A 24949-nucleotide genomic window follows, 5' to 3' on the forward strand; every position below is an offset into this window, starting at 1 on the left:
TTACATTACAAGTATTTTTGATTTCTAAGTACATAATTACCTTAAATACATAACTAAATTATAAAAGTAATAAAAATTAAAGCCATTCATTATCACAAATTCGCTTAGTAACTAAATTGAAAAAAAAAAAGTTTTAGTTGACAAAAAAAAAAAAAAAAAAAAAAAATTATACAACACGCTTAAGGCACAATTCGAGTATTTTGTTTACAAACTAAAAATGGAAGCATTTTGTTACAATTAACACGTGTAAATTACACAATTACAACTACTTAAGACAATTAGACATTGATATGTATGAGTACTTCAGCCGCTACAAACGAGTATCACAAAGAAATTTCTAAAGCTTCCTTCAAAGTAAACGCACTGCTGCATAGACTCCCAGTTCAAGCTTGAGCCCAACGATCCTGCTCGTATGCGTGCGGATATTGTATTTGTGGATATTGTGCATTACTATAGCAATAGCTGGGCTGTAATAGATCCTCATCGGCGGCAATGGGCGTAAAGCTGCTCAACACCGGTTGTAAATTGGTCGTCCAAAAGAAAGTGCCCGCCTCGGTGCGCGCAAAACGTACCGGTACATAAATATCTTGTTCTTGCGCTGCGTCATACACCAACTCAGCTAATTTCTCATTAGCTGAATTATCTTCAATCTCTTCATAGAAATGTTGTTCCTCCATTTGGGCATTGCGTAAATTTTCAAGTGATTCTAGCGATTCCAAGGAATTCCATAAACGTTGACATTGTTGTTGTACTTTTTGACGGCGTTGCAATTTTTTCATTTGTTGTTGTGCCTTATTGCGAAAGAGTGTCTGCAAGACGCGTTTAATACTATAGCTGGATTTGTGTTTTGAACTTTGAGCTATTTGTGTGTTGTTTATGCTTGCGTGCTTTGTTGTAGCAATTTGTTCTTGTTGTTGGCACATTTCGAAACAATTCTAATTTTCTTGATATACTCTCAAATAATATTATTGTATATTTCTCAGTGCATGTGGCACGTTTGACGTACAATTTTAGAATGATTTTAACACAAAATGCAACGACCTTTTATAGCTCCGTGGCAAAATCTGTTGCGACGTACTAAAAACTATTCGTATGTACATTTCCTTCAGGAAAGGGAGTGTGTAGTACAGTCAAAGCAAAGGAAATACAAGCAAAACCAACAGCGAGAGAAATACGAGTACACGTGCGCAGAAGAACCCAAGTAGCAGCTCAACTCAGTTTTGTGTGCTGCAATGAACTCCAAGCATTGGGCATGCGTGCCTGTACATTACGGATATGCAATACGCTTCGCACAAACAAACTCAGAGTGCAGAGCGATAAACGGACGCACAGCACCGAAAGTAAATAGGAACAACAACACCAGCTAATATCTACCCTCTACGTAAAGTGGTAAGTGTTGTTGTTTGTGACTTGAGCTCAAGTGGGGCACAGTCGTCGAAGAAAAGGGAAAGAGCTAATGCGTATTAAGGAAATATCATAAGAGAGGGTCACTGCACACACAACTAACAACAACTCGGATTCCGATAAGAATTGTCGAGGTGGCTATAAACAAGTGGCAGGTAGTGGTGAGCAAGCCACAAATGTACGAGTCGTGTTGCTGATAATACAGTGGTACAAAATGCAGAAATTTTTAGAAAAATGTGCTAAATTGGATACCCATGCAATGGCTCTAAAAGCTTTATTAAGTTTTCGACAACATCGTTTTGGCAAACCAATCGATTACGGTAGAATAGAATGGAAAACTAGTATACTTTGAATAGTGTTGAATTCACCACATTGGCCCACACTTAGTTAATTGAAATTATCGAATGCAGAACAACAGATCGATGACATATGTCTACAGGAGAAGGTGAAGCGTCTATGGGTTTGTTTTCGAAAAGTAAACCATTTATTATCAAAAAGCTATCCATTCTTTGTCGAAACTTATCGATTTACAATCGATTTGTTATTGGCATATTGTCGATTTGTTTTCGAAAAGTTTATCGATGCACCATCATAAAATGTGATGTTTGTTGAAAGCTTGCCAAAAAGTTATGGACAACCTATCGTAGGGTTATACATATTGTAACGAATTTTGGGAAATCCCTCTTATTCCAAACCTTCTGCTAACGTTCGAATCGCTAAACTGTTGCATAAATAACTCCAATATTCAATAATGCAAAATGGGCTTTATTAGACTACTTTGAGAGTAATTCACAATAACACTTATACTTCACAACCAATAGCGTGCTTAAACCAAAACTGATTACTGACTATTCAGCTTGCGCTGCTTTTATACTCTCCGTTGCTTCATTCGCATATTTCTACTAAAGTCTAGACGTTTCGCCTTCTAGAACTGCTGTATCTCCTGCTTGGTAATTGAGATACATATATGCGTGTGTATGTGTGAGTAACGATTTCGGTTGATGATTACATGCGTTTGTGAGTATCTCTTCGTTGCCTTGTATCTTATGTCTTCAACCAGTGTGGCTCGCTTTAATTTTTTTGTTGTTGGTTGATTAGTTATTTAGTCAGCTTAGTGATGATAATATTCGTCACAATATCGATTCGTTATCGGAGTGTTACGAATTTTCTATCAGCATACTTTTATTGCGAAAAAGTTAGCCATTTGTTAGAGAAAAGCTATCGACTTGCTATGGTTTTTTATCAAAATTGTATCGAATTAATATCGAAAAGTTATCGATTTAATATCGAAGTATTATCGACTTTATTTAGAAAAGCTATAGATTTTTTATCGGAGTATTACCAATTTATTATCCGAGTCTTATCGATTTGCTATCGACGTCGTATCGGTATGTACTGAAACATATACCGATTAAACTTCAATATAAAGTCGATGACACATTTGTAAAACTTCGATAACAAGTTGATAAGAAATCAATTAGAAGCCGATGATTTCGTGATAACAATCCGATACCCTAAAAACCGTTAAAAGTCCGATAGCAAAACAAGAACTTGTCTGACTGAGCAGTGTAGTGTCTTTCAACCGGAGGTCGTCCTTTTTAAGGATGGGTGTGGAAGGGACTTTGCATTTACTCGTTTAACCAAGCCACGCATAAGGCTAAGACATGTAGCGGCAGCGATACTTATCCTTAATGATGATATTTTCTGGAACGTGCGGGATCAGTATCCCGGCAAGAACCATCAATATCGATAAAGCTCCCCAAAATTTCCGGGGAGTCTCATAATCGCTACAAGAACAAGGAAATGAAGGAAGAGTGTCTAGACAAGTATTATCTGAGTTAATCTAATCTCTTATCCTTCCTAAGTATTTTTGAGTCACTCGGCAAGGGCTGCGGAGAATTCGAAGTATTGAACTCCCCCAAACACTCTGGAAGTTAGCAATAAGTCTCCCTCTAGAAGGCCTGTATAATAAACTTCTGGCGCTTTATAATGTTTACAGACTCATTGCAATAGTACGCTGATGCGACCAGCCTTATGAAGAACCTCTGCCTTCTGCCTCGACTCTCTACCGTTTTATCTAAGCGGTAAACCAAGATTGACGTACGACTTTTCTACCACTACAGGAGCGACGGTTTACTAAGGCGGTCATTAGGAACAGTCCGCTTGTTTTTGCTGTGACGTCACAAACTCCCTCCGAAGTCTTAAGCAGGCGTCACGCTCCGAATCTAGTCCAAATAACAGAGGACTTATTTTTTTGAAACAAACTGAATGGATTTCGCCGGTCACCGCAACCTCTTTACCAGCCATAAAACTGTAGATACTTTCAGCCTGTGAGAAGCTTTGGTAATATCACCGCTAATCTTGGACAAACTTAGCGTAAAAGGGCATGAGCTCAACTCGCGTCATGTCTATGTTTGATTGATGGCCAGTTACTCTTACCAAGTAACTATGAGCCCTTCACCAAATGAGCTCGTGAGCTCTGTTAGATTTTCCGCAAAAATCTAGCAAGCTTTAAACTAGGCTTTAGGCTTGCCCCATTTACATCTACCAACTTTGCTGGATTACATTATAAATGATATTTCACCCAACCAGTGTGACTCTTAACAGTTTATTCTGCCCAACTAATTAAACTGAAAATCACACTGTGCGTGTGCAGGATCGAGTCAGTGATCTTTGCTACCAATCAAGTTGGTGGTGGTTTCTGCTGTCGCTGGTGTCGATTGATACTTCGTCTTTCTTGTTGGTTTGGCTTGCTTTGTGGTGATATTTTTTGCCTTTCTTTTTATGATATACTACTTGCATTGGCATACTAATAAGGACCGAGGGTGAAGGCGCAATATAAGGCAGCACGATATCGGTTAGCTCAGAGCCATTTAGTGCACTCTCCCCCATTGTAAAACCAAACAGTATGATCGTATGGAACCCCTTTTACTGAGTGTGGGAAAATTTTTAAAAACGGAAAAAATACAGTAGTGGGGATATGAAAAAACAAAAACAAAATACTATCCAAAAATAACAACAAAATATCAACAACCGTATAGTTTGGTGTAGCCAAGGAAGATCGAATACGATAGTGGAGGTTGAAATAAGACGCACACCGCTCAAGTGTTGTTTGCAAGGATTCATGAATGAGTATTGGGGTGCATGTGCCTTGAAATCTAATTAAATAGTGTTAAACTACCTTTCAACTAGTATGTTTCCTAGTCGTGACTAGTCATGCAGTCGATCTTCTCTGCAAATAAGAAGTACTTTTATGATGGCACGTCTACACAGTAAAGCCATCTGGGGACAACCATCGTATAATGCAAGGACGACCATCACCATCCCCCAGCGGGTTAGAGGGTCAGAATATACACGCGGTAGGTATGCCTGTCGTAAGAGGCGACTAAAATATGGGATTCAAGGGATTCTGTAGCGCAACCCTTTCAGGTTGCCAGCGTAATATATAGCTTCTCCAAACCCAATTGTCAACCTCACCTATCCGTGGCGAATACTGTTTCATTAACAGTCGAGGCTCTGGCGACCCTGAACTCCTCATAGAACTAGGGGGTGGGAGGGCGTTATGGCCAAGAAGGTCGTTCCTGAGATGGTCGGGCTTGGTACCGGAACGTACCGGCAAAGGACCATCAACATCTATAACACCCCCAAGGCCTTCGGGGAGTGTCCTTATCGCTACAACAACAACAACAACTACCATCATGATTGAAACAACGTTGACCTAAGCGTGGAGTACCGACTTTTCGTTAAGAGTACCGAGCTTAGTATGATCGAGGAGCTGCTCCAATTAGTCGATAAAAAGTGTTCGTACAACAGTAAGAAGAAACGTGGGCAATGACGGCTTCAATGCCGGGTAGGGAGCACAACTTTCAGTTCCAGGCATGGTCAGAACAACATTGTTTGGAGTAAAAAAAAAAAGTCTGCGTATGGACAACGACCCCGATTTCTGGATCATTTCGGAACTTTGGCGGGATGACTTCGTGAGTTTTCCACGATAGTCTCCAGATGGTTTTAGGAATCGTGATTTTGGGACTACTGCATTACCATTTCGGGACCGATTGGCTACTGCTTATGGAAAACTAGAACTTTTTCGGGATTATTGCGGTATCTGTGTGAGCGAGAATATATTTAGGACTCTTCCAGTATCCTTTCAGGATCAATTCGTGTTTATTTAAGGATTATTGATTATGATTCCGGATCACTTTGGGATTGTTTTCGTGATCAGTTCGGCACTGTTGCAGATAGTTTAGGACTATTTATGCTACTATTTGGGGATCTATTCAAAAATATTCAAGTATTCTTCCGCCATCAATTCGGTAATTAATTAAGGATTACTTCGAGGTCACACCAGGACCGTTTTGGGACTATACAAGTATCATTTCGGTATTATATTTGCGACTATTTCGGAATTAATGCATGACTTTTTTCAGGCCATGTTGTGGTCAATTTGGGATGATTTCAGGACCATTTCGGGATCGATTTTGCACTTTTTCTGGATCACTTTGGGCTTTTTAAGGAGTTTAGGGATGTCGAAAGGTTTTTCATGCTGAATTTTTAACATGTTCATAGCAATATCAAAAAGTTTTAGAAACAAGTTGTTTCAATTAGAAGAAAAATTACCGGTGTCGCTTCTCGGCAGTGTTTGGCAAGTACTCCGAATGTATTTCTGCCATGAAAAGCTCTCAGTGAAAACTCATCTGCCTTGAAGATGCCGTTCCGAGTTGGCATAAAACGAGTAGGTTACTTCCAGCCAATTTGTAGGAAAAATTAAAAAGGAGCACGACGCAATTTGGAAGAGAAGCTCGTCCCTAAATCTCTTCAGAGGTTATGGCGCCTTCCGTTTTTCATTTTGCGTGACTCTCTCACCGCGAGTATGTTGGGTGGGTGCTGTATTTCGTCATCTTGCGTTTTTTGGTTATTTATTTGTCTCTTATTATAGGCAAAAATCTAAACAAGTTTTTCTTTATTATTATTTTTGATTTTTCTAATAAGAGTCAATTTTCAAATTTAATTTTTGATTTTTTTTATAAATACCAACTTTTAACTTTTATATTTTAGTTTTATATAAGAAGTCAACTTTTAAAAGTTATCTCTAACTTTTTTTTATAAAAATCAAAAATAAATCTTTTAAAATAAAAATCATCATCATATATATTATTACTAATTGCTGTTTTTATGTACGGGTCCCTTTTTCGCTCTTATTTGAAATCTAAATCTATAAATAAAGTCTTGGTTGTAAAGATGAAGATTCGGGCTATTAGCGAGCTTTGGGCAATTTTATCGTAGTGCTTTTGTTTAGCTATATTTTATTAAAATAATTTGTTAAAAACAAACGATTGTGAGCACACAAAGAAATCTATTTGTACTATGGCACTATTGTGAATATTTGCACTGCATTGCCGGCAGTTGCTACCATACGCTAGATGACAGCGCAAGCTGTAAGTTGTAAATGCTTGATAGAACAACTCATTTCTGTTGATATATGATAGGAGACTTTTATATTGGTTGCGCAAGGTGCGCACGGGTCCGGCTCGTAACTAATAATAACGTTCCCTGATTTTATCCATTTTGTCTAGCTGGTGCTAACCTTAAAAATATTTGATTTTCGGAACAGAATTTTGATGCTTTCAGTCACTTTTCAAGTTCTCTTTTCCAGTTCGTACAAGTTTGGTCCACTTCGAACTAGTTCGAAGTAAATTTAAGTTAGAAACTGCTATACACCGCTGTGTTGCTGCACTACAGGCCAACTTTGTATATATGTATGTGTTGCGTGCATGTAAAAATGTGTGTATGTGTGCAGGAGTTCCTTCATATTTGAATTGCTTGCCGCAAAAAAACCATATGAAAAAAATGGCAGGTGTTCGACATAAAATTTTCTCATGGTTTTCGTACACTTAACTGACGATAAGGAGTTTCTTAAGTAGGTTGAGTCAAATTTGTGTGTGTGTGTATGTGTATTTACATGCATACAGCGCTGGTGTATTTTATACTGTATCACATAAGTAGGAAAGTTTTTTTTTTTTGGTACTTTATTTTCGGTTATTTGATTACTTTAAGGTTTTTGTATAATTTTTGGCGAATGTTTTTATTATTTCACTAAAATTGTTGTATCGTTGTTGTATGATGGCATGCAATAGGGGTTGTATGCGAGGTTTGCTAAATGTATCGGCTTGCAGGATTTACGTTTCCATACAAAACAAGCGTCTGCCTCTATAAATTTCAATTTCATTTCCGTGGGAAAACGAATTCAGTTGGCATTCCCACGCAGTTAAGGTGTTTTTTGTTATCCTGGCGGCCGGTGTTGTTTTTGTTGCGGCTGCTTCTTCTCCTTCCTTTCTGCTTGTAGTTTTTATTCTGATTGTGATGATATTTCCTTGTAGACTGCTTTTTGTCTTCTTTTTGTGTTTATTAATTTCTTATTTTTATTGCTGCTGGAGCTGTCGAAGTTGGAGTAGTGTTGTTGCTGCTGCTGCTTTGGTGTATCCTTTTTTTATTTTTATATTTTTTTTTATCACAAAAGGATGCGTGACGTTAGCGAATTGTAGAGTGTAAGCAAATTATCCTTTAAGGTTTTTATAGTTAATTGTAAAATGAGCAGGCATGAAGAACGTTTATTGGCATGGAGCTGTCGTGTGAAGCAAAATCAACAGCGGTAGCAACAACAACAACAATATTCTGGTGCACAATGAATGCGTTGAGTCCTTGCACCAATTATTTGGCGTAATTTGGTTGTGATGAGGGTTTATTATTGAATTTTGTGGTTTTTGTTTTGCTCGTACGCTTCACGTTTTTTTCCCTCAAAGATAAGCAAGTATACGAAAAATATTTTCCCAGGCTTTTGCAGGATTGCAAGTTGTGCTCTGTGTCTGACAGGTTGCATGATTGTTTGGTGTTGCCTCGTTGTTGTTAATGTTTTTGTAGCGTTGAGTCGTTCGACGTTCGCTTGCCAGACTTAAGGTTGATGTTTCATGTTGGAAATAAAAAAAAATTGTTTGCTTCACTGCTACTGTTATTACTTGAGGCAACAACAAAAATATTACTTAGCAGCTAACAAATGCAATCGACTGCTTTTAAGTGCTCGTGTGTTACGTTTTGCTCGTGTGCTTCTTCTTCCTCTGCCACTTCATGCCATGTCAAAATGTCGTTTTATCAATAAAAACAAATTTTGTTGTTGTTGATTTTTTTTCTTCGTAACAGTTATTGGTAGTAGTAATATGATGTGTGATATTAACCAACGAATGAGTATTAATTATTTGTATGTTTTAGGCCATCATTTATGGCTGCGCGCTTACGCATGCGCAACACGCACAGTAGTCAAGGGTGCATACGTAGTAAACGTAACTATATTAGACAGCTAAATATTAAAGGAAAGACCGTCTTTGCTGGGCGTTTAGGTAATTTATTGTTTCACCTATAATTTTTTATAATTTGCAGGACGTTGATATTGTTTTTAGTGGGTGTAATAATTTGAAGGTCATTTTCACATCTGATGAAAGCTAGCCTCCTAGTAGTTCAAGCTCCGAGCTCTTCGTTGCACTTTACTGAAGTCCAAGACCTTCACTGGCAGCCACGGATAGCTCGCAAGTATCTATCTGCTCAGTCCAAGAGATCCATGAAGCAATTGCCAGATATATCCGTGCGCCCTGAAATCCAGAAAATTTTTATTAAAAGTTATTTAGATTAATGAATCTGCTGCTCTTCACGACGAAGTACAGACCACCTGCCCTTGAATTATCAAGGCGGTTGTAAACCCTGTCAAATAGTACCAAGTATCTAGGGCTAACAATCGTTTGTAAACTCTATTAGACGTGCATCGAAGAGCGTGTACGGAAAGCCTGCACCCCTTTCCACGCTGTAAGTCGATTCCGTAAGAAATGGTGTCCTATACCAAAGATGGTGCTACAACTGTATGAGGCAGCTGTGTGACCAGTGCTGACGTATGGCTCTATAGTGTGGTGGGAAGTTCTTAGTAAGAACTACAATCTCAGCAGGTTGTTGTTGCTGTTTTTGTTGTAGCGATAAGGTTACTCCCCGAAGGCTTTGGGGAGTGTTATCGATGTGATGGTCCTTTGCTGGATACAGATCCGGTACGCTCCGGTAACACAGCACCATTAAGGTGCTAGCCCGACCATCTCGGGAACGATTTATATGGCCACATTTAACCTTCAGGCCATCCTTCCCTCCCCAACCCCAAGTTCCATGAGGAGCATTGTTCGCACCTGCCTGCTTCCGAGAGATTGCGCGTACTGTGAATCTCTACACAAACCGCACTGTGGCTAAGGAAATATGGGTAATGTAAGGATACTCGGTAAGCGCATTACGTAGTACGTTACGTGGGAACATTCAACGCCTACAACTTGTATCCCCGCTCACTGCGAACATTATCCTTCCAAGAAGATTTGAAGAGGTGAACCAGCTAATAGCAGCATACAAATCTGCAGGTATGGACTCAAGTTTCTACGTCATACAAACTGCCGCCATACTGAAATGTGTTTCAAGTGGAACATAACTGGCAGGGCATCTATCTTTCCTGACAGCCAGGCAGCACTAAAGGAGCTACCTGCACCATATATGCACATACTTGCTCAAAGCGAGTAGAGGCATGCAAGCAAATTTAAGCTGCGTTAACCGATACTCTAGAAATATCTACTATATGGGTTCCGTGGCAGAGAAGAATCGAAATAAATGAGATGGCTGATGGCCTGGAACGTAAAAGTTTAGCGGAAGAAAATAAGCGTCAGAGCAGGCATACCCATAGAAGCAGCCAAGGGGGAATTTGAAAAATTTTACGTGAACAAAGCTCAACAAAAATGGAAGGGCACTACAAGCTGGGCAATAGTAAGAGCTACACGAACCGACTACAATGAAGAAGGATAGGGAGTCTTCTGAGAGGATCTAGGCGAAACACGGACAAAATTAAAGAGGTCTGCACCGGTCATTGAGCTTTAGTAACACATGCGAAAAAGTGGGTACACCGCATACTGACCACTGCAGAGTTGGTAAAGACGTAACAACAAAGGAAACTAATGAGCATTTTCTGTGTAAGTGCCTGCTTCTAATTAAAACATTTCTAAGACGGCTTTCATTAGCTATTTCGACTACCTGAGTCGCAGCCATAAACATGCCACAATGAGTGAAATCGGAGGCAATCAGAATTCTGGAGTTCCCTTAATTCAGAAGGTAAAATTCCTTGTCTCGATCACTTAATGATGCATGGCGGTTGCGGCCATATTCCCACAATATCACCCAGGTGCGAATTGAACACTAGCATCTGCTATACTCTGTACCTCCTGTGGAGAGTGGAGGATGTGCCTAGTGCTACCTAGGCGATTATTGGCTTCTCCATGGGTTTTTGACCCCTCAAACATTCGGGTCAGTGAATTTCAGACACCTCATACGTCAGGAAAGCCTAACCGAGGAAATATTCTAAGCTACTCCACCCACTCAGGTTAAGCACATTGCACCACTCTTACATTAAAGTTTATCGCAATTAATATGCCAGACACTGATGGTCTTGGATCAATTGATACAGTACCTTGTTAACAAACCTGTTTCGATGCAGTTTTGAAAGAAGCTTTAGCCTCACTGGCGCGACAAGTTTGGCCGATGTGCCGCTCTGTATGCGCTGGACTAGGAAATACAGTCGAGCTTCTTTAATTAGTTAAACATACGTTCAGCAAGCGCCACTGCTTTCTAAACTCTTGCAGCCAGTATACGAGTACCGGTGATGCCTCGCTGTTATATTCTGCACTGTATCCAAACTGTAAGGAGTTGGGCCATTTGAAGCTTTCCCCAATTTGCATATTCTAATCCTTGTCATTATCCTTATCCTTATTCTTATTTTTATTCTTGTTCTTCATCTTATCCTTATCCTTTTCCTTAACCTTAACCGTGCCTTATCCTTATCGTTATCCTTGCAATTATCATTATCCTTGTCCTTATCCTTCTCCTTCTCCCTATCCTCATCCTTATCCCTATCCTTATCCTTTCCTTATCCTTAACCTTATCGTTATCCTTATCCTTATCCTTATTCTTATCATGATCCTGATCCTTATTCTTATCCTAAGCCTCATCTTTATTCCTATCCTTATCCCTATCCTAATCCCTATCTTTATCCTTATCATTTCTTCATCCTCATACTTATTATTATCCTTATTCTTAATCTTCAGATCATCAGACCATCAGATGTGTCATTACTATAAATGCCATTTTGCTCACTGCAGTCCAGCACTCTTTCCTGTTGCACATATGTGATACTAAATTTCTCGTGGTAGGTTCCTCCCCAAAGACTCCATGCAAGGTGAGTCTTTCTTCGTGGAAACGGGGGCAGTGGAACATGACGTGTTCTGCGTTTTCTAACTCCGTGGTACACATTGGGCAATGAGGATCTTCCTCTATCCTACGCTTCCATAAATACTCTTTGAAACCGCCATGTCCACTCATTATCTGCGTGAGATGGTAGTTCAGTTCGCCGTGCTTCCGCTCATTCCATTGAGCTACGTTCCAAACTAGTGTGAAAGTCCAACGCCCTTTATTCGAGGGCTCCCACCGTTCTTGCCACTTAGCTATTGTTTGTGTCCTTGCTCTTTTCTTGTCTTCTTCAGATGGTCGCTCGATATTAGTGTTATACAGATCGGCCATTTCGCGTGGTCGGAGACCGTCCGATAAGCACTTGCTATTCTTAAAGAAGCAAGTCGGTACGCTGCTAATATATATTTTTGATGGGTATGTTTAGATCCATACCACACTGGTGCTGCGTATAGTATTATTGAGCTGGTTACTGTGGACAATAGCTGACGTGTAGCTTCGCTCGGACTACCGATGTTAGGCATTATTCGCATAAGTGATCTATTAACTTTGGTAATTTTCTCCCCCACCGCTCTGAAGTGCTCTTTGAAAGTTAACTTAGAGTCAATGCGCACTCCTAAGTATTTTAAGGAATCCTTTGAGGTGATATGATGATCCCCGACAGTTAAGACTAACTCGTTCGCCGACCGTTTGGAGCTTACTAATACCACTTCCGTCTTTTGGCTAGCCAACTCCAGTCCCGTATTGGTCAGCCATTCCTTTATTCTTGCTACGGCGTCATTACATAATGCTTGAAGCAGATCCAGTTTCTTGGCCACTACTACCACTGCAATATCATCAGCATATCCCACAATTTGCGTGTTTTCTGGTAGATCAATCTAGCACCCCGTCATACATTACATTCCAAAGCGTTGGACCGAGAACAGATCCCTGTGGGACGCCTCCTGTGATTTTGTACTCTTTTGCTCCTTGATCCGTGTCAAAAAGAAGTACTCTCTCTTTAAGATAGCTACCTATTATTCTGCGTAAGTAAGCTGGAGTGCCGAAGCTTTGCAGCGCTGCCATTATCTGCATCCAGTTCGCAGTGTTAAAAGCATTCCTGATGTCCAACATAATCAGTGCACAGAACTTCCTTTTATTTTGGCCTCCAGAGATAGCTTCTCTAGCTATATTGACGACTGTTTGTATTGCATCTACGGTGGATCTTGATTGGCGAAATCCATATTGACTATTCGATAAGCCACCTGGTCTTTCTAGAGTCAGCTGTAGACGCTCACTAATTATACGCTCGAAAATCTTCCGAAGGGAATTCAGCACACAAAGTGGCCTATATGAGGATGGTTGGTCCGGCTGTTTACCACGTTTCAGCAATAGGACAAGTCTTTTTCGTTTCCACGGGCGAGGGAACACGCCTTTTTGCATATAGGCATTAAAAAGATCAGTAAATAATGTAGCCCTAGTTGTGAACGCGGCTTTAAGGACTATGTTTGGTACTTCGTCGGGTCCTGGGGATTTGTTATCAGCAACTCTTTTTGCAGCGTCCAGCACCTCTTGCTCTGTAATTTGCGGAATTTCCGTACTTTCTAGATCCTCGCTTGGATAAGTCCAGCGATCTTGCGCCGGGAAAAGTGTTTCAACAATAATATTCATCAGTATCGGGCACGTAGGTTGCTGTGATATCGATCCTTTAACTTTGGCCATCACAGTTCTGTAGGCTGATCTCCAAGGATCTAGGTCGACATTATCCAGCAGTTCCCTAAAGCATAACTTCTTGCTCTTTTTTATCGCATTTTTAAGTGCCTTTCTTTGTGCGACGTAGGTGCTGTGGAACTCCGCATATCGTGGTGATAAGCGTGCCCTCTGCGCTATTCTTCGTGCTTTGTGACATTTTCTACGCTCTTCCGCAATTTCGTCATTCCACCAATATACCGGAGTGCGCTGTGCTTTTCCGCGACTTCTGGGCATGGCAGCATCACATGCCATACATAGCAACTTAGTGATTTGAACCGACTGGTCTTCCGCATGCGATTCTCGTACTATGGCATCCTTCCAGATAATGTCAAATATTTGTGGGTCGAAAAGATGCTGTTTCCATTTCCTACTTTGTCGATGTCTTGCTGCTACCGTTCGTGGAGTTTCGAGCAGCTCTACGCTAATAGCTTTATGGTCGCTGTGTGTGTAGACGTTGCTAATGGACGATTTTGCTCGTCTTGCTATTTCGCTGCTAGCGAAGGTGAGATCTATAATGGATCGTCTGGTACCTGTATCGAAGGTATATATCCCTAGTTCATTTAGGAGTTTTAGCCTCAAAGAAGTAAGGCTTTCGAGAAGAACTCTCCCTCTTTCGTTGGTTCGTCTACTTCCCCACACAGATGACCATGCATTGAAGTCTCCACACACTAAAAGCGGCTGTTTACCTCGTGCTTCAATGGTGATCCCGTATATCATGTCTTCGAACTCGGCGATGGTCATGCTCGGAGGGGCATAGCAACTGAAGACGTATATACCGTTGATTTTTGCCCACGTGAATCCTGCTACCGTTGGCGTCATATATTCCTGTGGGAGAAATTTCCCTGGTGCCCAAATTGAGGCTTTCCCTGCTGAAACTGAGTGCCAACCCTGCTCCTGGCGATTTTTGTATTGTTCAGAAAGTACCACTATGACATATCCTCCTTCATAGACTGTTTGGGATAATAGCTCTTGGGCTGCCTCGCAATGGTTTAAATTGAGCTGCAATACCCTCATGAGACAGTCATTTTGCTGCCCTCTCGTTGTGGGCATTTAAAACTGCCTGCTGAATGTTGTCCCCCACATAGCGCGCATTTTGGTTCATTTTCGCAACTTGCAGCCTTATGACCTTCCTGGCCGCATTTCCTGCATAGGCTAGACCTATCTACAGTCTCCTTACATTTCTGAGCTATATGCCCGTAGCCCCAGCACCTATAACAGCGTTTTTCTAGCTTGAGCTCTCTAATTCGGCAGGAAAGCCATCCTACCCGGATTCTTTGCATATTAAGAACCGCCTTGGCATCATCCGCTGTAAGGCTTATAAGTGCCGACTTCGTGCCACTGTACCCTGTGCGTATGCTTTTTATGGCAGCCACATCTGGAAGTTTGAGGTTGCATTGCTGGTGGAGGGCGTTGCAAATCTCCTCGGGCGTAGTAATCTCATCGAGATCTCTGCACTGTAGCGTGACCATTTGGGACTTTGTTATAACTTAGGCGAGTCCTTTAGTACCGCTTCAATTTCTGCTTGGTACGCGCTTGTTTTCCCATCTTGCGATTTTTTCAGCTCTAGTAACAGCTCTCCTTTCGCCGTTCTTCTAATCGTTTTGACGTCATCGCCCAGGGGTTTTAATTCGTCGCATCTTCTCACTTTACGCAATATGTCGGCGTACGTCGCATCCCCCGCCTTGGAAATGATGATTGCATCCGGCCTAGCCTTAAGTGATTTTTTCTTGCTCTTCTTTTTGGCTAACTGCCACTCTCCCGTCTTTTGGGCTGCAGTTTCCTCTTTCCGCTCCGTCTTCTCTTGCGTTTCTTGCCGTCGTTTGTGACCACCCACGTGCCCTGGTAAGACATCTTTTAGTGTAGTAGTGGGTTTTACCACGTTGTTCTCCTTGGTCGAGTACGAATTATTCCTCGGTCGCTTTCCTGGGGTGATGGACTTCTATCCTTGGCGCATTCGCTTGCACGCAATTTATGTTCTAAATTCTTTACCTCTAGGGCCGACTCGATGACTTATACTTATACCTATACTTATACTTATACTTATACTTACACGTATACTTATACTTATACTTATACTTATACTTATACTTATACTTATACTTATACTTATACTTATCCTTATCCTTATCCTTAATCCTATCCTTATCCTTATCATAATCCATATCTTTATAATTACACTTCTCCTTATCATTTCTTCATCCTCATACATATTATTATCTTTATTCTTAATCTTATCCTTATTCTAATCGTAATCCCTATCTTAATCCTTAGACGTATCCATAACCTTATCCTTATCCTTATCCTTATCCTTATGTATATATTAAGTTATAATAATTTTAAATTCAAATTATGTACATGAAAAGATACAAGAAAAGAAATAATACATTTTCTCGAAGCGCGGCTAGCGTGCAGAGACCTAAGGAAAAAAAATCCTTATCCTTATCCCTATCCTTACCCTTACCTTTATCCTTACCCTTATCCTTATTCTTATCCTTATCCTTATTCTTATCCTTATCCTTATCGTTATCGTTATCCTTATTCTTATCCTTACCCTTATCCTTATCCTTATCTTTATCCCCTCCTTATCCTTACCCTCATCCTTATCCTTATCATTATTCTTATCCTTATCCTTACCTTTATCATTATCTTTATCCTTAACCTATTCCTTTAGAACAACCTTTCTGACCACACACCTATAAGAACATCACAATCATTAGCGAGCTCACAGTTGCATAATTCGAAATCTGCTTATCTACTTGACAAAAAAATTAAGCAGTAACTTGAGCTTCATTGCTTTTATGGACACGCCAATCATTCATATTATTTCATTTATTCGCTTCCTACCCATTAATTTGCCTCTTGAGCGCGATCATTCTTATTTACATACCTTAGCACACACTCATTTGTGTGTATGTGTATGTATTGAATAACATCTAAATGTTCATAGCTATAATCCTCATCCACATCCAATCACGCAAAATTTATTTATCTCATTCCAAACCACCTGTCAAGTTAAGAGGATATTACTTCTGCAGCTTCCCGTGCTACGCATTTTATTCAAGTTCATTATAAACACATTTTTAATTTTATGTTTTTTTGTTGTTGTTAATCACATATTTCATACATATGCTTATCTGAATAGTTTATCGCTTCGATCCACCCTTTAATGCATTCTCAATCTAAATTGTATGTACATTTGCTGCCTAATTACATAGCTCCGTTAAAGTGATGGAGCTTTTCGAGCTTGTCATGCAATCTGTCATTAAATTGTATTGAATATTTTATAACTGCCAATTAAATATTATTATTAACTACAAATTCTGGAAAGCATAGGTACTAGGATAAATATTTTGGGGTTGTGCATCACCTGCTTGCTACTATCGGCAAATCTGAAGGACATTACTAAAGTGAAACGTTGCACATATGGTGAACTAGTGCGATAAGTTTTTAATATGAATCGAAAGTTTTAAAGACGTCTCTCCCCTCTCTCGCGCCAGGCGATATTTTGGAACGAAGCGAATTTCTCGCTAAAATACGTACCGAGCACGGAGACTGGGATTTTGACTACGTTCTTAGGTCCATTTTCAAATACTTTCCGCCGTCCACAATCAAACGAACATATTTGGTTTCATAATAGAGCTTACGTGTAGGAAAATGCTTTTTGGCGTCTATTTTTCACTACGTTTTGGAACTTTTTTTTGTACGTTTTAATACCACTTCCCCGCTGAATTCGTGTGACTGGTACATGTATGGTTTTGGCTATTTGGCAACATTTCCTGTTGACATGGATCGGGTTTTCTGAATTAGGGATTATTCTTTAACTGTGCATCTGGATAATTCTAGGACTTTCGCCATCTTTTTGTAACTAACATTTGAATTATTCGTTCAAAGTGTAATACCACGGCCAAAGCTATTAAGTATAAACTTCGGTCTCTTTTGGAGACCTAAGGAGTATTGCACAGTTCAGATTACGCGCTGAAGATTACTTTTAATTGAATAATGGAATGGAGGTATAACTTGTACCACTTTGGTCTTCATTGGAGATGGTTTGGTATGTGCCTTCAAGAGTTAGTCAGAGCTCAGAAAATAGAACAACTAGACTGTTTCAGGAGAGTATGTACAATCTAATAAACCAATGTAACCATCCTTGTCGACAAATGGTCTATCTTAAATGCATTAGAATACAACTCGATTTACTCGGATACTGTGCCGAGGCCTTCAAGCCCAGGCTTAATGTTACCATTTTTAGAAGTGAAAGAAGTTGCTGATGAGATGGCTAGAAAAGGTTAGGATCTTAATGTAAATGAGACGGGCATTTCAATACGTCCAACACTGGGACCAATCAAGATAATTGTGCAGTCTTGAGGTTTATATAGCCTTGTTTGGATATTTGGAAAGGAAAGGAGCTAGCTTCTTTCACATCCTAAACTAATTTGCAATGATAGCTCTCTCAAAACATCTGCTTCTCAAGATTTCAATTTACCGTAAGGAGCTGCTAGGCCAATCCGCAATAGAGTACTGCTGATTTTCTCTTGGATAAGATTAGACGAAACTTGGATGACGAGTTTCACTATGTGTGGAAGGAGAGCTAAGACATGTGCACAGATGAATGGACACAGACAGTCCAAAAAAGGGAAGAGCCAGACTGTTTCAGGAAAGTATGTACAGTCTCATAGACCAATGTAACCATCTTTGTCGACAAGGAGTCTGCCTTAAATGCATTAGAATACAACTTATTCGGATACTGTGTCGAGGTCTCAAGCCCAGCCTTAATGTTTTCATTTTTAAGGTGCAAGATGAGATAATTGCGCGGTCTTAAGGTTCTTATAGCCTTGTTTAGGTATTTGGAAAGGAAACGAACACAACAATACCTTTGAGCGGAAGCGTGGATTCCTCCTGTGCACGCTCCCACAGCCCAACCTAACCCGCCCTTCTTTATTTGTCTTGAGAACTCAATGCACATAGGAAGTTGAATAGACATCTCTCAGATAGCAAGGGGCACCCTTGAGTCTTGAGCACATGAATTTCCAAATATTCTTCAATGGAAGCTTCTCTCCTTATTAAAAATAAATAGATCATCCTAAAACTTTCTTTCCCAAATTCTATTGCCGTCTTTTATTACTTACTTACTTACTTAATTGGCGCTTAACCGTCTAAACGGTTATGGCCGCCCAACAAGGCGCGCCAGTCGCTCCTCCACTCCGCCAACCGGCGCCAATTGGTCACACCAAGGGAGTTTAAATCGTTTTCCACCTGGTCCTTCCAACGGAGTGGGGGCCGCCCTCTACCTCTGCTTCCATTGCCGGGTTCCGATAGAAACACTTTCTTGGCCGGAGCATCATCTTTCATTCGCATAACATGGCCTAGCCAGCGCAGCCGCTGCGTTTTAATTCGCTGGACTATGTTGATGTCTGCGTATAGCTCGTACAGCTCATCATTAAATCTTCTTCGGTACTCGCCATCGCCAACGCGTAGAGGTCCATAAATCTTTCGAAGAACTTTTCTCTCGAACACTCCCAAAGCCGCTTCATCTGCTGTTGTCATGGTCCATGCTTCTGCCCCATATAGCGGGTACGACAAGTGACTTGTAGAGTATGATTTTCGTTCGCCGAGAGAGGACTTTACTTTTCAATTGCCTACCTAGTCCAAAGTAGCATTTATTGGCAAGATTGATTCTTCGCTGGATTTCAGTGCTGATGTTGTTGCTAGTGTTGATGCTGGTTCCCAAATAAACGAAGTCTTTTACTATTTCGAAATTATGGCTGCCAACAGTAGCGTGGTTGCCAAGGCGCATATGCGCTGACTCTTTGCTCGATGACAGCAGGTACTTCGTTTTGTCCTCATTCACCATCAAACCCATCTTTACCGCTTCTTTTTCCAGCTTGGAGTAAGCAGAACTAACAGCGCGGGTGTTTAGGCCGATGATTTTATTGCTTATTAATTTTTATTATCATAATATATAAAAAACACGTGTCACACAATTGAGGCCAATGGACTCCTAAACTACTGAACCAATTTTGAATTTTTTTTGCACCCCGTGTGTAGTTTGATCTAACTTGAAATATGGGATAGATGACTGGGTGACTAGGGTCTCGAGATATAGGCCAAAACGTGGACCCGGGTACCCCTAGAGTGTGTTTATAGAATATGGATATCAAATGAAAGCTGTTGATGAGTGCTTTAGTAGAGGGTAATTTTCATACCCCTGGGTGACTAGGGTCTCGATATATAGGCCAAAACGTGGACCCGGCTACCCCTAGAGTGTGTTTATAGAATATGGATATCAAATGAAGGCTGTTGATGAGTGCTTTAGTAGTGGGTAATTTTCATACCCTTGGGTGACTCGGGTCTCGATATATAGGCCAAAACCTGGACCCGGATACCCCTAGAATGTGTTTATAGAATATGGGTATCAAATGAAATCTGTGGATGAGTGCTTTAGTAGAGGATAATTTTCATACCCCTGGGTGACTAGGGTCTCGAGATATAGGCCAAAACGTTGACCCGGGTACCTCTAGAATGTGTTTATAGAATGTGGATATCAAATGCAAGCTTTTGATGAGTGCTTTATTAGAGGGTAATTTTCATACCCCTGGGTGACTAGGGTCTCGAGATATAGGCCAAAACGTGGACCCGGGTACCCCTAGAATGTGTTTATAGAATATGGATATCAAATGAAAGCTGTGGATGAGTGATTTAGTAGAGGGTAATTTTCATACCCCTGGGTGACTAGGGTCTCGAGATATAGGCCAAAACGTGGACCCGGGTACCCCTAGAATGTGTTTATAGAATATGGATATCAAATGAAGGCTGTTGATGAGTGCTTTATTAGAGGGTAATTTTCATACCCCTGGGTGATTACGGTCTCGAGATATAGGCCAAAACGTTGACCCGGGTACCCCTAGAATGTGTTTATAGAATGTGGATATCAAATGCAAGCTTTTGATGAGTGCTTTAATAGAGGGTAATTTTCATACCCCTGGGTGACTAGGGTCTCGAGATATAGGCCAAAACGTGGACCCGGGTACCCCTAGAATGTGTTTATAGAATGTGGATATCAAATGCAAGCTTTTAATGAGTGCTTTATTAGAGGGTAATTTTCATACCCCTGGGTGACTAGGGTCTCGATATATAGGCCAAAACGTGGACCCGGCTACCCCTAGAGTGTGTTTATAGAATATGGATATCAAATGAAGGCTGTTGATGAGTGCTTTAGTAGTGGGTAATTTTCATACCCTTGGGTGACTCGGGTCTCGATATATAGGCCAAAACGTGAACCCGGGTATCCCTAGAATGTGTTTATAGAATGTGGATATCAAATGAAAGCTGTTGATGAGTGCTTTAGTAGAGGGTAATTTTCATACCACTGGGTGACTACGGTCTCGAGATATAGGCCAAAACGTGGACCCGGGTACCCCTAGAATGTGTTTATAGAATATTGATAACAAATGAAAGCTGTTGATGAGTGCTTTAGTAGAGGGTAATTTTCATACCCCTGGGTGACTAGGGTCTCGAGATATAGGCCAAAACGTGGACCCGGGTACCCCTAGAATGTGTTTATAGAATATGGATATCAAATAAAAGCTGTGGATGAGTGCTTTAGTAAAGGGTAATTTTCATACCCCTGGGTGACTAGGGTCTCGAGATATAGGCCAAAACGTGGACCCGGGTACCCCTAGAATGTGTTTATAGAATATGGATATCAAATGAAAGCTGTTGATGAGTGCTTTAGTACAGAGTAATATATTATCCAGAGACGGACTGGGACTGGAATAAAATACATACCACCTTCTGGGACAGGCAATAAGGGATGCAGAAGAATGAGAAGAAATTGAGAGAAGAGAAAAGAGAAAAGAGAGAAGGACATTGAGAAAGAGATAGAATAAGACGAAGATGGAGATAGATGAAGCGAAAAATATGTAGGGAGGAGTGAATAAAAGGATTAGGAATAAATGAAGAGGGGGAGGGCAGAGTCAGACGGAAGAAGCAGATTGGCCAAATTTAAGGCAGGACAACGTCTGCCTGATCTTCTAGTTTCTTATAGAGCAAATTGCCCATCCTCGTCATCGCCATTCGTCATAGAGAATTTATGGTCTGTTTTGTTGCTTTGTGTTTTTCCATATGTAGGTACTGGTGGTGCGCCAATGCTACGCACGTAAATAACAAAAAAAGCGTCACACTCGGCTATCAAATTAGTAATCATCTCATCTGTAGATTACAGAGTTTGCTTTGTTTCAGCCGCCCGCGATGACTTCCACTGAGATTATTTTTAATAATTTGTTGATCTGGCGTGACAGCTTCGATGCGCGTGACAGCTTTGTATGCGCGCCACATGCCAACAATTGGCTAACAAATAATTATTGGCTTATGTGCGTAACGAAGTATGTTTGTATTGCTAGATCAGAAGCCACAACGGCACGTATATGCCCACTACCGGCTCTTGCCTCCTCGTTCGTGTTTTTCAGGCATATTAAGAAACCTAGAAGCACGACGATATAACTGTGATGGACCAATGGTCACGGCAGATGGAGAGCAAGATGTCGACATGACTTGAGAGGGCATCTGTCCACCAAAGAATGTGGTATCAAACGGATGTTTGGCTTCAATCACACATCCAGAAACTATCTCTCATTATAGCTGCCAGCATGGACAACAGCAACAAATAGGTGATTTCTGACCGCGTCGCTATAGGCGTGCCTTACTAATGCTGAGGCACTAGTGAAAGGGCGCTCATTCTGCCTGAACCTTCCCTTCTTGACATCGCTCTGATGCGCGATACCGGTTGGCTTGGAACGACGAGAGCACTATGGCTGGAACCCTCTAACTTGATGACGCTCTCCTGACATCTTCTTAGAAGACCATCCTCCGAAAGCGTCTCCAAGACGCTTTCCTACTCATCCGTTTCTTCTTCCTTTTTTAAATTTTTTTTTTGTGCATAAAGATCTTCCGAATTAGACTACAAGCTGTTCACCCACCCCAGCAGAGCCAGCAATCCGGGGTAGGGCACTCATACAACCGACCTTTTTCGGGCATCGCAGGGGACCATTTGCGATCAACTATTCAATAACCGCCCAATGAACATTCAGCGAACGGGACGGGCTCCGCTACACTTTGGCTTAGGGTAGTGTTGGTGTGGCGTTCCACACATCTCACACAACATGGGTTATCCGCTCCAATGAATACACCTCCCGTAACTGTGGGAAATATGGGACTTTACTCTTAGTTTTCCAACCAACATTGAAGGAGTAGTTTTGAGCAAGTTCAATACAAATGTACGAGCCGTGGAAACGCTTAGTTTGAACAGACGGATAGACGAACGAACCAGCGATTAAAAAAATACACTACGCCACAAGCTAAGTAAGCGGTTCGATGAATAACGTCACTCTTACTAAGTTTAGTTACTGGCCACAGCCTCAGCTTGCAGTAACACGCTCGATTTGCTACTTGCCCAAGTACGTCAACGACGACCTCCCCAAACCACACCACACCACACCATGACCATCCAGCTTAATAAGTGTGCATACAATCCATACAACAAGCTGCTAAGATAAAACAGGGCAGCAGCTCAAAGTACAGATCCGATCAGAGCAAAGGAGGAGGGTAGGGCTCGTATCACACAGACATGGTATGACGGCATGCCGTGCGAGATCGCAGGCTTGTCCATATTAATGCCGCGCTGCTGCCACTCGTTCTCCATCAAGATAAAATTTGACAGCAATGAAGCGACTGGCACGAGCTCGGTTCCCACGGTCTGAACAGCGCGTGTTTTTTTTTTAATTTTATTTTATCTTGTCCTTTGTTTCTTGTTTTATAATTTTATTGGTTTTTTTTTGTTTTTTTTTTTCTTCTTTTTGTTTTCTCACATTATTGTAGCGCGTTGTCGGCTGTTTTGTATTGTCTTGGGCATTTCATGGTGTAAGTTGAAATTGAGTGAGCGCGCACGATCGTCGTCAAGCGTTGCGTTGTCTCTTAACAAAGCGCTCTGGTTTCTTTGCTCTTGTTGTTGGCTATTGTTATTACTTGGAATTGATGCGGTTATTTGTTTTATTTTTTAGCACAGCTTTACATTGTATTATTTTTTTGTTGTTTCCATGCTGTTATTTTTATTGGCTTTCATTAACATTGTTTAATGTTTTTTAGTTTTAATACATTTTTATTTCTCTTTTGTTATTTTTGTCGTAGCTGGCGTGTGCTCATATGAGCGCATTTACTCGCATCTGCGTTGCTGCCGCGCTGCGCTCCCCATTCGTGGAGGTGGGTCAGTGAGGCGTTGCTGCAATGCAATGTGAGACGCATTGCTGTAATAAATTAGTTCAGCATTTAATAACACTAAAAACAACAACAATCGCTTTGTTAATAAACAGCACATGCCAGCCTCATTGCCACCGATTTCAAATGCCAAATAGCGTTATGAGAACCATGTTACCCCGCACCGCGCTGCGCATCCCAACGCGCTAACATTTAACGCATTGAAATGTATGCAGAGCGCGACGCTATGAGCTGTTGCCCAGTAATGAACTTAAAATTAAAAGCTGTGATTAAATTCTGGCTTTATTATAATTTTGAAGGAAACGTATTAGCACTTTCGCTCGCTGTCGTCGGCTGGAGAAGCCGAGCAGGGCTGGCCGAATGTATTCGACCGTGGGGATCCCTCCACGTAGAGTAATGTATATTTAGTACAACCATTGATCAGGAAGAAGGTTATAGACATGCTAAGCGATCGGGCACTCTGTCATGCGGACCTACTCTGTCATCCAGAAGACGGATCGCTTTATTCGTTTTTCGGAGCGTTGTACGTTGTACTACGACGGTATGATGACACGTCTATAAACAGCTGTAAACTCCCCCACACACACATAAACCTGTGGAAAAGGTCAGCGAAATCATTGAGCTCACCTACATAAATGCCCAAGCTCAAATGACTCGGCAAACACACAATTCTCAATACAATTCCAACCTGTCCGTATTTAAAATACTGAAATCGAATGACTACGCCATGATCAGCCCTGCGGTGTCATCACATGGCGAAATATTTGTCAAGCAAAAGCAAGATCTAGCTCACTGCTCGAACGATCGCGCAAACTATTTGACCGATATGTGCAAGGCACCAGAAAAAAAAAACAAAATGAAATTATGCAGGTCATGATTCTTATCGGCGCCAGAGTTTTGGATCCAATAAGGCCTACCAAATTTGCCGAGCCAGGAGATGTCAAGCGCATCATTTGTAGGCTAACCCATTGTGTGGCCTAGTATAACGAGGGCACCGTGGAGAATTTGAAAAGGTAAAGAAAAGAGCCTCTAGCTTCCACCGATCTGGCAATTAAATTTGCTTTTGCGACTCGTGCTGTATAAACCGGACACGTCTCAACGGCCTGCCACTGAATTCCGTAAAGATCTTCCTAAAATAGAGGCATGTAAGCGTTGAAACAAGCGCGTTTGAAATCCTTAGATACTACCTTTTATCCAAAATCACTACGGTTTGCGCCAACGTGGCCATAAAAATAGATAA

The 24949-nt window shown here is 41.0% G+C and overlaps 2 protein-coding genes across 2 annotated transcripts in view; both read right to left on the reverse strand.

The window, feature by feature from the left end:
• Window positions 1-255: 255 nt before the first annotated feature.
• Window positions 256-923, reverse strand: E(spl)malpha-BFM (Enhancer of split malpha, Bearded family member). The gene has a single exon (XM_067763916.1). It carries the CDS (start codon window positions 921-923, stop codon window positions 384-386), a length of 540 nt encoding a protein of 179 aa, XP_067620017.1. The 3' UTR covers window positions 256-383.
• A 6791-nt stretch (window positions 924-7714) lies between these two features.
• The window catches only part of Nf1 (neurofibromin 1), a 226119-nt gene continuing 208884 nt past the window's right edge, over window positions 7715-24949 (reverse strand). Inside the window, exon 28 of the mRNA XM_067781054.1 lies at window positions 7715-9044. Within this exon, the coding sequence (XP_067637155.1) occupies window positions 8998-9044 (47 nt within the window). The 3' untranslated portion in view covers window positions 7715-8997. The remainder of the gene's footprint in view (window positions 9045-24949) is intronic.

The sequence above is a fragment of the Eurosta solidaginis genome, chromosome 1 (genome assembly GCF_040869045.1).
Source record: "Eurosta solidaginis isolate ZX-2024a chromosome 1, ASM4086904v1, whole genome shotgun sequence".
NCBI lineage: Eukaryota > Metazoa > Arthropoda > Insecta > Diptera > Tephritidae > Eurosta > Eurosta solidaginis.